This window comes from Neoarius graeffei, chromosome 18, assembly GCF_027579695.1.
Source record: "Neoarius graeffei isolate fNeoGra1 chromosome 18, fNeoGra1.pri, whole genome shotgun sequence".
NCBI classification, from domain to species: domain Eukaryota; kingdom Metazoa; phylum Chordata; class Actinopteri; order Siluriformes; family Ariidae; genus Neoarius; species Neoarius graeffei.
This window is the reverse complement of record NC_083586.1, coordinates 46,119,633-46,136,513: the sequence shown is the minus strand read 5'-3', so window position 1 is coordinate 46,136,513 and position 16,881 is coordinate 46,119,633. Positions and strand designations below refer to the sequence as shown.

At 43.4% G+C, this 16,881-nt stretch overlaps 1 protein-coding gene across 1 annotated transcript; it reads left to right on the top strand.

The window, feature by feature from the left end:
- The first annotated feature begins 1,466 nt into the window (after positions 1–1,466).
- Positions 1,467–16,075, top strand: psmb13a (proteasome 20S subunit beta 13a). Its single transcript, XM_060898931.1, has 8 exons — positions 1,467–1,570; positions 1,878–1,971; positions 3,546–3,643; positions 11,219–11,359; positions 11,551–11,666; positions 11,750–11,808; positions 15,268–15,419; positions 15,845–16,075. Exons 1-8 carry the CDS (start codon positions 1,509–1,511, stop codon positions 15,954–15,956), a joined length of 834 nt encoding a protein of 277 aa, XP_060754914.1. The 5' UTR covers positions 1,467–1,508; the 3' UTR covers positions 15,957–16,075.
- The last annotated feature ends 806 nt before the right edge of the window (positions 16,076–16,881 follow it).

Genomic DNA, 16,881 nt, shown 5'->3' with positions numbered 1-16,881 from the left:
TTTTAAACTTCTTGATGATTCCTCTGACTGTAGATATGGGCAGGTGTAGGCGAGCGGCTATTTTCTTGTAGCCATTGCCTGACTTGTGAAGGTCGACACACATCTGCCTTACTTGAATGGTGTGTTCTCTTGCCTTTCCCATGTTGAAGAGTGGATAAGAGAAATAGGCCTCTGTGTCACATCATATTTATACCCCAGGGAAACAGAAAGAAAGAAAGCAAGCACAACTTTATTCATCACACACTTTTGAAATTTCCTCTCTGCATTTAACCCATCTGAAGCAGTGAACACACACATGCAAGTAATGAGCACACACACATACCCAGAGCAGTGGGAAGCCATGCTAACAGCACCCAGGGAGCAGCTGGGAGTTAGGTGCCTCGCTCAAGGCCATCCCATATTAACCTAACCTGCAAGTCTTTGGATTGCACCCAGAGGAAATCCGCACAGACACGGGGAGAATATGCAAACTCCACACAGAAAGGCCCTTGCCAGCTGCTGGGTTTGAACCCAGAACCTTCTTGCTGTGAGGTGACCGTGCTAACCACTACACCACCGAGGATGTAATGAATTACTAATTAAAGGTTACTAGATACTCTGATCAAATTTATAAGCTACAGTAGAAATAACAGAAATGCTTCAATTACATTTATTTTCAGGGCGGCACAGTGGTGTAGTGGTTAGCGCTGTCGCCTCACAGCAAGAAAGTCCGGGTTCAAGCCCTGTAGCCGACGAGGGCCTTTCTGTGCGGAGTTTGCATGTTCTCCATGTCCATGTGGGTTTGCTCCGGTTTCCCCCACAGTCCAAAGACATGCAGGTTAGGTTAACTGGTGACTCTAAATTATGTGAGCGTGAATGGTTGTCTGTGTCAGCCCTGTGATGACCTGGCGACTTGTCCAGGGTGTACCCCGCCTTTCGCCCATAGTCAGCTGGGATAGGCTCCAGCTTGCCTGCGACCCTGTAGAACAGGATAAAGCGGCTAGAGATAATGAGATGAGATGAGATGAATGGTCGTCTGTGTCAGCCCTGTGATGACCTGGCGACTTGTCCAGGGTGTACCCCGCCTTTCGCCCGTAGTCAGCTGGGATAGGCTCCAGCTTGCCTGCGACCCTGTAGAACAGGATAAAGCGGCTACAGATAATGAGATGAGAGATGAGAATTGTTATGGGTGCCAATAATTGTGGAACAGAATAATTATTTCTTAGTCAGGGATTTTTTTAAATTCATTTGAGTTAAGGGTTACATTTTTCTATAATTTTCAGTGTAAGATTATGCTTTTGCAATAAAAATTGAATTTATTTTAAGGCTTTTAACACATCTTAACCAGGGGTGCCAATAATTGTGGAGGGCGCTGTGTTTTTGGTTGGTTGGTTGGTTGGTTGGTTGGTTATAATTAACGAGGATCTGGCAACACAACACACAGGTTTACAGCGCCATCTCTGGCCATATCCGTGTAATTGCATTAAAATCCAGCCTGAACACATCAAGGCAGAAAGTTTCCTGTGGACATGGCTCAGTTTCACGTCTTCGAAGCACCTGTAGCAGGTTTTAATTTCGAGAACTCTGCAAGGTATGGTCAACCTTATCCCTCTTCCCTTTGTTGGTATTAGTGTGTGAAAAAGCGATCAGGTAGTGGGGGGTTTTCTTTGGAACCGCATCAACGTTTTTCAAAAACGAAAGTAAGGTCTTGCTGTCCTGTGGTTCAGGATAAAACAATATGTTTTAAAACAAAATAAGACTGATGAGTTTAGGACTGCACTGAGAAACTACAATTAAAATTGTTGGAATGATGAAAACCTTATTTATGGAGAAATGTGAAGAGGTTTCTTTGACTAATGCCTGCCTTTGTCCTGATGTGTCTCCTGCATGTCATTCAGAAATGTTGTATTGGAGAATGCTCTGGCTGAAGGGAAAAGCAAAACGCCCAAACCTTTAAAGACTGGCACAACCATAGCAGGAGTGGTGTTTAAGGTAAATAGAAGATAAGTGTCCAAATAGGATGATGTCTCATCTCATCTCATCTCATCTCATCTCATCTCATTATCTCTAGCCGCTTTATCCTGTTCTACAGGGTCGCAGGCAAGCTGGAGCCTATCCCAGCTGACTACGGGCGAAAGGCAGGGTACACCCTGGACAAGTCACCAGGTCATCGCAGGGCTGACACATAGACACAGACAACCATTCACACTCACGGTCAATTTAGAGTCACCAGTTAACCTAACCTGTATGTCTTTGGACTGTGGGGGAAACCGGAGCACCCGGAGGAAACCCACGCAGACACCATGCAAACTCCACACAGAAAGGCCCTCGCCGGCCACGGGGCTCAAACCCAGACCTTCTTGCTGTGAGGCGACAGCGCTAACCACTACACCACCGTGCCGCCCTAGGATGATGTCTTACGCTACGTTCACACTGCAAGGCTTAATGCTCAATTCCGATTTTTTTATGAAATCCGATTTTTTTGTGAGGTCGTTCACATTAACAAATATATGCGACTTGTATGTGATCCTCAGTATGAACGAAAAGCGACCTAAAAGTGTTCCGCATGCGCATTGCAGGATACGACGACGTCACACGCAGTGAGCATGGCCAGTGTTTAGGGAAGTAAAACCGCCCGGTTGCGGTATGACCCATCCAATCTAGCTTGAATAGCTGTATCCCCCCAAATGGAAATCAGCTCCCTAACCTCTGCGTCCTTCCATTGAGAAGATTCAGAACCTTCACAGCCCGAAGCGTCCCTCGCATTGATGTCATGCGCAGGGGCGCAGATACGTTTTTTGAACTGGGGGGGACAAAAAACTGGGGGGGGGGGGGGGGGACAAAGCTGCCAGCAAACCAACCCCAACCCCGATATGCCTGTCAAACTTGTTGTTAGTAACCATAGCAACCAAGCTCGAGCTCGCAACCTGTGCAGTCTGCGCAGCTCAACCAACCGAATATCAGTCTTTGTTTTATGTGAATTGTTGCAACTATGTATACACTGCTGTGCACCTCAATAAACCGAATGGTAATTAGTCTTTTGATTTTTCCGTGAGGTTTGCCTTATGCAAAGAAAGACAGCATAGACGTTTTTTCCTCCCTATAAGTGGGGGGGGGGACCGAACGAGGTGAATTTAAATCTGGGTGGGACGAGTCCCACCCTCTATCTGCGCCCGTGATTATGCGCCATGTTGTTGTAACTTTTTTTGAGAGACCCGCCGCCTACTTCAGCGCAGAATAGTGACGTTTGTGGCTTGTCGATGACGTGTAAGTCGGATGAATGCGACCTGGCGGTTCAGATTGAAGTCGCATATGAAAAGAGCGGATAGGAATCGGAATTAGGACCACATATCCAAACGGCCTGGGTCGGATTTGAAAAAATCGGATCTGTGTCGTTCATATTGTCAATAAAAGATCGGATACAGGTCACATATGGGCGAAAAGATCGGATTTGAGTCACTTCAGCCTGCAGTGTGAACGTAGCCTTAATGATTTTAATGACCCAAAGTATTCTCTTACAAACCTCATGTCACAGAAACCTTATGTGTGTGTGTGTTTGTTTCTAGGATGGTGTGATCCTGGGAGCTGACACAAGGGCCACCTCCAGCGAAGTAGTTGCTGACAAAATGTGCTCCAAAATTCACTTCATTGCTCCAAATATATAGTAAGTTGACTGTTGGAATTCATTCATTCATTCATTCATTCATTTTTGTTCTGGTTCGGGACGATAGATAGATAGATAGATAGATAGATAGATAGATAGATAGATAGATAGATAGATTGATTGATTGATTTATTCCGAACAGTAAAGAAGATATAAAAACAAACAAAAAATGCAATCATCAAAACATAATCATAAACAGAATAGCGTAGCCACAAGGCAATAACATAATAATGTTCGGAAAGGATTAGGAAGAAGTAAATAACTTATCAAATCCTAACCCTCTATACCACCGTTAATCAAACGTCACTTTCCACCATAATAAACTATATATACAAAAAAAAGCAAAATCAACAACAAAAAAAACCATACCAACATACCAACACATACCAAGATGGTATAATATCGCCCAAATCAAATCATATATAAAATATATAAAAATACTTATGCTATGCATATATACACACATACAATACATATATACAGTACATACATATACAACCCCGATTCCAAAAAAGTTGGGACAAAGTACAAATTGTAAATAAAAACGGAATGCAATGATGTGGAAGTTTCAAAATTCCATATTTTATTCAGAATAGAACATAGATGACATATCAAATGTTTAAACTGAGAAAATGTATCATTTAAAGAGAAAAATTAGGTGATTTTAAATTTCATGACAACAACACATCTCAAAAAAGTTGGGACAAGGCCATGATTACCATTGTGAGACATCCCCTTTTCTCTTTACAACAGTCTGTAAACGTCTGGGGACTGAGGAGACAAGTTGCTCAAGTTTAGGGATAGGAATGTTAACCCATTCTTGTCTAATGTAGGATTCTAGTTGTTCAACTGTCTTAGGTCTTTTTTGTCGTATCTTCCGTTTTATGACGCGCCAAATGTTTTCTATGGGTGAAAGATCTGGACTGCAGGCTGGCCAGTTCAGTACCCGGACCCTTCTTCTACGCAGCCATGATGCTGTAATTGATGCAGTATGTGGTTTGGCATTGTCATGTTGGAAAATGCAAGGTCTTCCCTGAAAGAGACGTCGTCTGGATGGGAGCATATGTTGCTCTAGAACCTGGATATACCTTTCAGCACTGATGGTGTCTTTCCAGATGTGTAAGCTGCCCATGCCACATACACTAATGCAACCCCATACCATCAGAGATGCAGGCTGCTGAACTGAGCGCTGATAACAACTTGGGTCGTCCTTCTCCTCTTTAGTCTGAATGACACGGCATCCCTGATTTCCATAAAGAACTTCAAATTTTGATTCGTCTGACCACAGAACAGTTTTCCACTTTGCCACAGTCCATTTTAAATGAGCCTTGGCCCAGAGAAGACGTCTGCGCTTCTGGATCATGTTTAGATACGGCTTCTTCTTTGAACTATAGAGTTTTAGCTGGCAACAGCGGCTGGCACGGTGAATTGTGTTCACAGATAATGTTCTCTGGAAATATTCCTGAGCCCATTTTGTGATTTCCAATACAGAAGCATGCCTGTATGTGATGCAGTGCCGTCTAAGGGCCCGAAGATCACGGGCACCCAGTATGGTTTTCCGGCCTTGACCCTTACGCACAGAGATTCTTCCAGATTCTCTGAATCTTTTGATGATATTATGCACTGTAGATGATGATGTGTTCAAACTCTTTGCAATTTTACACTGTTGAACTCCTTTCTGATATTGCTCCACTATTTGTCGGTGCAGAATTAGGGGGATTGGTGATCCTCTTCCCATCTTTACTTCTGAGAGCCGCTGCCACTCCAAGATGCTCTTTTGATACCCAGTCATGTTAATGACCTATTGCCAATTGACCTAATGAGTTGCAATTTGGTCCTCCAGCTGTTCCTTTTTTGTACCTTTAACTTTTCCAGCCTCTTATTGCCCCTGTCCCAACTTTTTTGAGATGTGTTGCTGTCATGAAATTTCAAATGAGCCAATATTTGGCATGAAATTTCAAAATGTCTCACTTTCGACATTTGATATGTTGTCTATGTTCTATTGTGAATACAATATCAGTTTTTGAGTTTTGTAAATTATTGCATTCCATTTTTATTTACAATTTGTACTTTGTCCCAACTTTTTTGGAATCGGGGTTGTACACATACCTATAACTATACACATCCATGTGTACACAGACGCCCATATCATAATTATGCATATTTATGCTTATATATTATATACAATTATGCACTAATACACACACAAATACTCACTTTTTATATAATATATCCGAATGTACCCATACCCACATATATACACTTATATTATCAATAGCATGTTATTGTAATTCCTCCTCCCTATACCTCATAAAGATCTGTTCCTTATACCTTTACTAGATAGATAGATAGATAGATAGATAGATAGATAGATAGATAGATAGATAGATAGATAGATAGATAGATAGATAGATAGATTGATTGATTGATTGATTTACTTGATTGAGCCCAGGCAGGGAGATTGTTTTGTTGCAACAGCAAGTTATCACACATGCAAAGAAAGCAAAAGACTTACAACATAAAACCCAAGAACAAGCCGACTGATATATATATATATATATATACACACACACACATCAATGGCGACTCCTCCATTGAGGAAAGGGAGGAAGATCCTCCCTTAAAGTTTTAAAGAAAGAATTTCCAGGACACATTAGTTTAAAAAAACGCATATAATTAATAGACAAATGTTTAAAACATGTCAAAACAGTTGAAATAACTATATTTTATTAATTAAAAATGGAAGAAAAACTCGCCAAAATATCGTCCTCCCTAACCTCCTCATTGACATCCATTGTATGCGCTCAGAACATGGGCGATTCGCGGGCTCCTCTTTTAACATGGGAGTGAATGGGCGAAAGGGAGGCGATTCCTCCGTTTGGGCGGGTCTATTTGCCTGTCATCAAGCAGCCAATCAGCAGAGCTGCATTCGTCAGTGCGGCCAATCAGAATGAAGAGATGAGTTGGCGGGTTGAAATCATAGCATACTTACTGTCAGTGTCACTGCCGAGCTAGAGTAGTGTCGTTTTGAGTAGTGCGGACAGTGGAGAATTTGACTAATTGTTGGCTATTGCTTTGTTGTAGTTTATCAACTTAATAAAACGCGATGGAGGAACGTGACATTGTGTACACGATGTTAAACACGCCATTTCAAACACTGGGTTATGAGGAGAAGGTTAGAATCAAAACCGAAGGGAGACCAGTTCCCCAACTTAACATTCAGAAACCGAATGGTAAGCTAAGTGTGTTTAACACCAACACCTCATGGTATCGGAGATACCCATGGCTAACAGGCAGTGTCACAACCAAACGGCTGTATTGCTGGCCTTGCCTGTTGATGGGTAGCAAATCCCAAACATGGTCTGTGCAGGGATTTAATGACATTAAAAATTTGGACAGGGCCACCAAGCGCCACGACCAGACCAAGGAACACGTTGGTGCAGCTATTCATCTGAAATTGCTAGGCAGTGTGTCAGTTGACCAGCTAGTGGACGAGGGTGTGCGGATGCAAGTGGCACAGCACAATGCTAAAGTGCGTCGCAACAGAGATACACTGAGGCGTCTGATTGATGCTGTGGCGTATTTGGGCATGCAGGAGCTGGCATTTAGGGGGCGGGATGAAGGGCCAAATTCAGACAACAAGGGAAACTATAGGGAGCTGACGGAACTGATTGCACGGTATGACAATTTGCTGGCAGAGCAGTTGCAGTCTTCTGGTGTTTTTAGTGGCATGTCCTGTGGCATCCAGAACGACTTGATCTGTGCAATCGGCACGTCGATCAGCCACGAAATATCGAAAGAATTAAACGTGACTCCGTTTTTTTCATGGCAGATTGACGAAACCACTGATATAGGCTGTCATTTCCAGCTCTCAATTATCGCGAGGTTCGTGGACAGTCAGGGCATTATTCAGGAACGTTTTCTGGGCTTTTTCGATGTGTCTAGTGGGAGGGATGCGCAGTCATTGTTTCAGTTTGTGCAGTCCGAGATGTCCCCTTACAACTTCACTGAGAAGTTGGTTGCACAAACTTACGATGGTGCTGCGGTGATGGCCTCGGCTCTCAATGGACTGCAGGCTAAAGTGAGAGAGGTTGCTCCAGCCGCAACTTTTGTTCACTGTCACGTCCACCGCCTGAATCTCGTCCTTAGTCAAGGTGTCAAGGCCATACCCAAAGTCTTTTTTGCAAACCTGGGTGGGTTCACGTCATTCTTTTCCAAATCAAGTAAGAGGGTGGCACTACTTGAGGAATCTGATTGCGCGAGAATGCCAAAGACCGCTCCAACACGTTGGAATTTCTCATCCAGGGTCGTGAATACTGTCGCAGGTAACCATGAAAAATTGCTTAACACATTTACCCGCGTTCTAGAACATCCTTCTGTGGATGATGAAACAACTCGATTGGCGGATGGCCTGAAGGCAAAATTGGAAGACTTTGAGTTCATGTTCTTGCTTTTTACTTTTGAGGAGCTGTTTGCACAGACTGACGTTTTATTTAACATACTGCAACAGAAAGTCATGGATGTTGCCTTCTGCAAACAGCGCATAGAAAACTTTATGCAGTTGCTTAATGAGCTGAAGTCAGACAGGGCTTTTGAGAAAACATACAGCAAAGCTGCCAGTCTCACAGAAGACCCCGAATTTGGTCACAGGAGAAAGAGAAGGCAGGGTGAGCAAGACCATCGCCAGGTCTATAAAACTCTCTATGACTCCGTGCATGACAGCATCAAGGCCCAACTCACACAGCGCTTCAGCAGCTTGGCCGTTTGCATTTCATGGAGCTGTTAGACTTTGACAAATTTGAATCATTTAAAGCAGAATTCCCTTCTCGTGCATTGTCCAACTTGTCAGAGGCATATGGGAATTTCTTTGATGAGGCCAAACTGAAGGTGGAACTGCAGCATTTCTACAGTGATGCAGAGATCCACTCTTCCCGAAAACTGTGTGAGGCTATCAGCTTCATGAAGTCAAACGGGCTTGATGAGGCAATGTCTCAGGTGTATAGACTCATGTGTCTGATTGCCACCATTGGTGCCACCTCAGCAGGAGTTGAGAGGAGCTTCTCATGTCTGAAGCGCATAAAAAGCTTCACCAGAAACACAATGGGACAAGAGAGGTTGAAAAGTTTAGCAGTCATGTCAATTGAAAGGAGGATGCTTAAATCTCTTCAACAAGATCCCCAGTGGTATGAGCAAGTCATTGACAAATTTGCCACCCAGACATCCAGGAGACTTGACTACTTTTTTTAAATGAATTACTGTTTTAAATTTGACCCATTCACACCTCACATAGCTCATTCAACAAGCATTACACTACATGGTATTTCCCATGCTGATGTGTCCTCAAAAACATTTTACTTTTATTTCTTGCAGTAACAAAAAACCCCATTTTTAACAGAGCTTATCTTTAAAAATATACAAACCCCCTAACAGTTGTAAACACCCACACAACTTCCAACCTCTCTCTCTCTCAACCATCCACCTATCTATTCACTCACTGTCCTCCCCTATTTTTATGACCACAAGTCGCCACTGATATATATAAGTTAGGTCAATATGGGGGCGGCACGGTGGTGTAGTGGTTAACGCTGTCGCCTCACAGCAAGAAGGTCCGGATTCGAGCCCCGTGGCCGGCGAGGGCCTTTCTGTGTGGAGTTTGCATGTTCTCTCCGTGTCTGCATGGGTTTCCTCCGGGTGCTCCGGTTTCCCACACAGTCCAAAGACATGCAGGTTAGGTTAACTGGTGACTCTAAATTGACCGTAGGTGTGAGTGTGAATGGTTGTTTGTCTCTCTATGTCAGCCCTGTGATGACCTGGCGACTTGTCCAGGATGTACCTCGCCTCTTACCCATAGTCAGCTGGGATAGGCTCCAGCTTGCCTGCGACCCTGTAGGACAGGATAAGCGGCTACAGATAATGGATGGATGGATATATATATATATATATATTATAAAGTTAGGTTAATATGGGGGCAGCACAGTGGTGTAGTGGTTAGCACTGTCGCCTCACAGCAAGAACGTTCAGGTTCAAGCCCCGTGGTCAGCGCGGGCCTTTCTGTGTGGAGTTTGCATGTTCTCCCCGTGTCTGCGTGGGCTTCCTCCGGGTGCTCCGGTTTCTCCCACAGTCCAAAGACCATGCAGGTTAGATTAACTGGTGGCTCTAAATTGACTGTAGGTGTGAATGGTTGTCTGTGTCTACGTGTCAGCCCTGCGATGACCTGGCGACTTGTCCAGGGTGTACCCCGCCTCTCGTCCATAGTCAGCTGGGATAGGCTCCAGCTTGCCTGTAGGACAGGATAAGCGGCTACAGATAATGGATGGATGGATGGATGGATGGAGGTTAATATGGGACGGCCTTGGGCTGAGATGCCCTTGAGCGAGGCACCTAACTCCCAACTGCTCCCCGGGCACTGTTAGCATGGCTGCCCACTGCTCTGGGTATGTGTGTGTGTGTGCTCATTGCTCACGTGTGTGTGCATGTGTGTGTTCACTGCTTCAGATGGGTTAAATGCAGAGAGGAATTTCACAAGCATATGATGAATAAAGTTGTTCTTGTTGTTTAATGTATGCTTGGTACATGTGAATGTGCGTTAATAGTGCTAAAAACAAGAATTGAGATAAATGAAGAAAAAAACTGTGCCAAAGTGGCAGTATTGTATGGAAGATCTCATCTCATCTCATTATCTCTAGCCGCTTTATCCTGTTCTACAGGGTCGCAGGCAAGCTGGAGCCTATCCCAGCTGACTACGGGTGAAAGGCGGGGTACACCCTGGACAAGTCGCCAGGTCATCACAGGGCTGACACAGACACAGACAACCATTCACACTCACATTCACACCTACGCTCAATTTAGAGTCACCAGTTAACCTAACCTGCATGTCTTTGGACTGTGGGGGAAACCCATGCAGACACGGGGAGAACATGCAAACTCTGCACAGAAAGGCCCTCGCCGGCCATGGGGCTCGAACCCGGACCTTCTTGCTGTGAGGCGACAGCACTAACCACTACACCACCGTGCCGCCCCGAATGGAAGATTGACAGATATATTGATCGTGAAATAGATGGATAGATAAAAACAAATAAACTCTAACGGTGCAACATGATGAATGACAGTAAACAAATAAGCTCTGGCAGTGCAAGTGGATGGATCCGATCCAAGTATCAGTGGATCTGATCCCATAGATGCCAGTCCATCACAGCATCATACACACACATTCATGCACCATTTCATATCTTGGGGGCAATTTAGCATTAAGCCAACCCACCTATTGGAAGAGAGCAACTGCTGGCATATTTTTAGGAGGTAATATGAAACCAGGCACCTGAATTGAAGATCCAGAACCAGACCCTGGAGCTGTATGGCATCAACACTACCCACTGCACCCATTGTGTCAACCGCAATAGGATTCAGTTAAACAATATCAGAATAATAAACAAAAATCACACTCTTGATACAGCAAAAATGTCATAATTTATTAAATATTATACTATTATGGTAAGATTTTTAAAAATGGCACACAAAGACTGACTGTAATACAAAGGTGTAGTCATAGATTTCTCATGTGTTTTTGTGTTTTAGTTGTTGCGGAGCAGGGACTGCTGCAGACACGTTTAAAACTACAGAATTGCTCTGTTCCAACCTCGCAATTTTCTCCTTGAATAGCGAGAGGAACCCCAGAGTCACCATGGCAGCTCACATACTACAGGATATGCTCTTCAGGTGGGAAATGTGTTTGTGTTAGTGATGAGAGGTTTTTTTTTTTTGGTATAACTTTTTTTTTTTTTTCAGAGAGCTTCAGCGGTGCATAATTTATTCCAGACACTGGTTAAATATATTCTCACGAATCTGTAATTAAGTGCAAGTTTTCTTTCTGCCATTTAACTGTCCATCATCTGGCTGTTATATTCCAGATATCAAGGTACAATTGGGGCACATTTAATTCTAGGAGGGGTCGACTTCACCGGGAACCATCTCTACACAGTGAGCCCCTTTGGGAGCATGGACGAGCGTCCATATCTTGCTATGGGTAAGTATGTGACATTTACCTTACAGAAATGTACAGTATATTGTGCCTGTGCTAAATATACCAATGTTTGTTTGTTTTTTCAGGATCTGGTGATTTAGCTGCAATGAGTATCCTGGAGGACAGATTTAAAGCCAATATGGAAGTAGGTTTGTTTTGAAAAAGCTTTTGAACATTAGCACCTCTGAATTGATGGACCTGGTAGACAAAATATCAACGTTTGGGCGGCATGGTGGTGTAGTGGTTAGCACGGTCGCCTCACAGCAAGAAGGTTCCAGGTTCGAACCCAGTGGCCGGTGGGGGCCTTTCTGTGTGGAGTTTGCGTGTTCTCCCCGTGTCTGCATGGGTTTCCTCCACGATCCAAAGACATGCAGTTAGGTTGACTTGGGGTGCCCTTGGGCTGAGGTGCCCTTGAGCAAGGTGCCTAACCCCTGACTGCTCCCCGGGCGCCATAGTGTGGCTGCCCACTGCTCTGGGTGCGTGTGTTCACTGCTCCAGATGGGTTAAATGCAGAGGATGAATTTCACTGTGCTTGAAGTGTGCATGTGACAAATAAAGGTTTCTTTTTCTTCATTTGTCAGTGTCCAAATACTTATGGACCTACAATGTTTGGCCAAAATTTTGTGGACACCTGACCGTAACATTCATATGTGTTTGAATGTCCCGTTTCAGATGTAGTCCCCCTTTGCTGTTACCAAAAAAAGAAACATTCTTCTGGGAAAGCTTTCCACTCGATTTTGGAATGTGGCTGTGGGTATTTGCCCATTTAAAGGTCCCATGGCATGGTGGTTTGTTGATGCTTTAAACGGGCTCGTGGAGGCTTCCGGATGTTATATCCGCAGCCTTTCTCGAAATGAACCCTCGGCACGTAAACATAGCCTCCTAGGAGAAAGCCCCATTTCAGCGCTTTTCCCAGTGCGTCGTTTTGCTAATGAGAAGCAGGAGGCGGGGAAGGGTAGAGAGTGGGGGCGGGTCATGGGGGGAGGGGCTTGACCAAGCTGCGCACACACATATTCGCTGCTATCAGCGCCTGTAGCCACGCTGCTAAGACAAAACCCCGTTCTCCCTCGGACTCCTTTCGTAAACTCAACGTGACACAGAGAGTGAGAGTGTTCGGAGTGGTAGTTTACGAACGTATAATACCCTAGGCTTGAACACGCACTCCATAACCAAAGAGGATAGAAGCAGCAACTACAACAACATATCGCTTATCCAACAGAAGACATGCATTGCGGAGCAATAGTCAAACATAAGCTCATAAGTTACAGTCAATTTCCAGACTAAACTCAGTTTAACAGAGCATGCTGCATGCTCTTTAGTTTTGTAGCGCAGATTACCTGGCTAACTGCAGGAAGCGGTTAGCTGCACAGCTAATGTAGCCATTGCTAGGCTAACACACCGATTTTAAAACATGGCAAAATGACCAGTTATACACTTACTTGTTCGGTGTTTGTGGCTGATGCGGCAGGGATGCTTGGTATGGACCCAGGCTTCAGTGACCGTTGATGTGCAAAACCTGCCCTGTACTGTCCCAAGTTGTGGAAACATTCCTCAGGAAAATGCTTCCGACAAACATACACCGTCTTAGGTAGACTCGACGGCGTATTATTGAAGTAAATAAAATTAAGCCACTGCGTCTTCAGGGGCTCTCCCGTCGGCAGTAAAAACAGACTCTTTTCTGTGTTGTCACATCCATGTACAGCGCAATTTCCATGTTTCGCTCGCTTAGGTGATGCCATGTTGTTGTGTCCTCTATGGTCTCCTCACTACAACTGGGCGGGGCAATTCATACAGTGGGTGGGAATCCAGAGGGGGGCGTGGGGATCATCTCCCTTGCTGACGTAGTAAAGGGAAGAGCTTATCAATGCGCCGTTTTGACGCGCCATTCTCAAATGTTGGGCATAGTTTGGTTTACACATTATGAAATTTCTAGCCACTGGGGTGACTTAAGAAGGTCAGAGGAACTCAGTTTAATGTTAAAAAACCTCAGAAAGTGAAAATTTCATGCCATGGGACCTTTAAGCCACAAGAGAGTTAATGAGGTCAGGCACTGATGTTGAGTGAGGAGGCTGGGGGTGCAGTCGGTGTTCTAGTTCATTCCAAAGGTGTTCAGTGGGGTTGAGATCAGGCCTCTGTCCAGGCCACTCAAATCCTTCTACTCCAGCATTAGCTGTAGCTGAGAACCTGCAGTTCCTGCTGGTTCCTGGGGTGTTTTCCCTTCAGTTTTGCCTTTAGCAAGTGAAATGCATGCTCACCTGGATTCAGGTCAGGTGATTGACTTGGTCATTGTACAGCATTCCATCCCTATGCCTTAAAAAAGTCTTGGGTTGCTTTTGAAGTATGCTTCAGGTCACTGTCCGTCTCCACTGTGAAGCACAGTCAAATGAGTTTTGAAGCATTTGGCTGAATCTGAGCAGGCCTGTAACCCTTCAAACTTATCCTGCTGCTTTTGTCAGCAGTTACTTCACCAATAAGTACAAGGCCGCCATTGGCCGCCATACACGTCTACCCAATAAGATGAGGTGGTATGCTTCAGATCATGAGCAGTGCCTTCCCTACTCTATACTCTTTTCTCTTTACATCATTCTGGTGTTGTTGATGTTTGTCTCACCCATAGAATGCTGTTCCAGATCTGTATGGGATTTTTAGATGTTAATCTGGTCTTGAATTTTCATCTTGCTCTTGATTGACAGATATGCCGACCTCCTGGAGGGTGTTCTTAAACAGGCCAATTGTTGTTAAGGGGTTTTTCTTCACCAGGGAAGGAATTGCTGTTATTCACCACGGTTGTTTTCCGTGGTCTTCTGGGCCTTTTGATGTTCCTGAGTTCACCAGTGTGTTCTTTCCTTTTAAGCATGCGCCAGATAGTTGACTTGGCCACATCTAGTGTTTTTACTATCTCTGTGATGGGTTTGTTTCGATTTTTCAGCTGAATAATGACTTGTTTTACTGGCAGAGACAGCTCTTTGGACTTTATATTGAGAGTTAACAGCAACGGGTTCCAAATGCAATTGCCACACTTGAAATCAACCCTAGACCTTTTAACTGCTTAGTTGTAAGTGAAATAATGAGGGAATAACACATAACTGGCCATGGAACATGCAACCAATTGTATGATTACTTTTGGACCCTTGAAAATACAGGACTAAATATAGTGCTGTAATTCCTCCAACATTCATCCAATTTGGATGTAAACACCCTTAAATTAAAGCTAAAGGTCTGCACTCATATCCATCCATACATTATCTGTAGCCGCTTATCCTGTCCTACAGGGTCGCAGGCAAGCTGGAGCCTATCCCAGCTGACTATGGACGAGAGGATGTCTCCAGGTCATCACAGGGCTGATGCATAGACACAGACAACCATTCACACCTACAGTCAATTTAGAGCCACCAATTAACCTAACCTGCATGTCTTTGGACTGTGGGGGAAACCAGAGCACCCAGAGGAAACCCACAGGGAGAGCATGCAAACTCCACACAGAAAGGTCCTTGTCAGCAACTGGCCTCGAACCCAGGACCTTCTTGCTGTGAGGCGACAGTGCTAACCACTACACCACCGTGCCCCTGTATATGTTATTTACATGTTCATTCTGTGCTTCCAGCTAGATGAGGCTAAGGCATTGGTGCGTGATGCAATCCAATCAGGCATCATGAGTGATCTTGCTTCAGGTCACAACATAGACCTGTGTGTGATCACCGGACAAGGGGTTGATTACATCAGACCTTACCAGGAGTCTGAATACAAGGACGTCAGGTGAGATGAATAATTTTCTACTGAAACATTTTTGTATGTATAAAAAGTTATGCTCCAGTAGTTATTATCTTTATTTTCAGTATCTAAGTTTGCCTGGCTATATACTTGACTACATAGGAGCCTAATATGTTGATGCTTGCTTAAGCCATCAATACTATGTAAGCAAAAAAAAAAACAAGGGGGGGGGGATTAAATAGGCCTCTAAATGTCAAATTAGTGTAAATGTAAAAACTTGGGTATACCTACATTATGCAGGTACAGGTCAAGAGCTTCAGTTAGTGTTCACATCAAACATCAGAATGGGGAAAAAGTATGATGTCTGTGACTTTAACCATGACATGGTTCTTGGTGCCAGATGGGCTGGTTTGAGTATTTCAGAAATTGCTCATTTCTGTCTGCATGTGTGTATTTTTCTTTCTTTTTAGAAAGCAGAAGTATAAGTATAAGCAAGGTACAACCCCAGTCTTGACAGAGAATGTGGTTCGTTTGGAGCTGGAGCTACTACACGAGACAGTTCAGACTATGGAAACAGCCTGAGCCAAAAAACCACAGTCATGATGTATTTTATTCAGTCCACCATTTATTACCACCATCAATAACTTTTGTTAATGATTACTTATATAACCGTATTGTAATAAATACATGATGTCTTGGTATCATTTTTGTTTTATTTTTATGGCTGACAGCAAAATACATTAATGCCAAATTTTGTTGAGGATAAATTGGTAATTATTAAAATTTTAATTAAATGTCCTAAAGTGTGCTGATGAATTGAGAATTGTCCAAATGAATGTAATACAAATTAATTCAAATGTAATGAATGCTACATTCAAAGCCAGTGTATGATACTGTCTACCGCACGTCTTCATACGATATCTGTGTCATGTCAAAGTTAGGAATAAGGTGATTACATTTCAATTAATATGTCATTAAAAGGAGTTTTAAACCCATTTTTTAAATTTAAGTGTAACGACAATTAGGTGGTCAGGCACCAAATATTTAGCATTTCTTGTTTGCTCGTTTCAACATCAAAATATCTTTTGATTTTTGCAGTACACAGTAAAACCTTAAAACTCGAAAAAGCTACTTTTTCCTTTTATAATCAAATTTATAGCCTACATCCAACAATAAACAGCCTTGACTGAATTAATACATTATCTATCTATCTATCTATCTATCTATCTATCTATCTATCTATCTATCTATCTATCTATCTATCTATCTATCTATCTATCTATATTTTTTTTAATGAAGTCGCCATTCATATTGACTAAAGGTATCTACTCTCCCTTGTATTTTTCCTGTAGAAAAACAATGCGAATGGTATAGATTTTTATAATTAACACATTTAATGTAACAATCTTTATTTTTGCAACATCTTACAGTTTCCTACATTGCACATAATGCCCTTTAACTACCTCGTAGTAGTGGCACCAGTGGGATTTAACCCTTGTTTCGTCTC

What these genes read in the sequence shown, in the direction of transcription:
- psmb13a (XM_060898931.1), top strand. Translation starts at nt 1,509, where the DNA reads ATGGCTCAGTTTCACGTCTTCGAAGCACCTGTAGCAGGTTTTAATTTC. An exon ending in TTCATTGCTCCAAATATATA is followed by an intron (nt 3,644 to 11,218) that starts GTAAGTTGACTG and finishes TTTGTGTTTTAG; the next exon opens with TTGTTGCGGAGCAGGGACTG. An exon ending in TCTGAATACAAGGACGTCAG is followed by an intron (nt 15,420 to 15,844) that starts GTGAGATGAATA and finishes CTTTCTTTTTAG; the next exon opens with AAAGCAGAAGTATAAGTATA.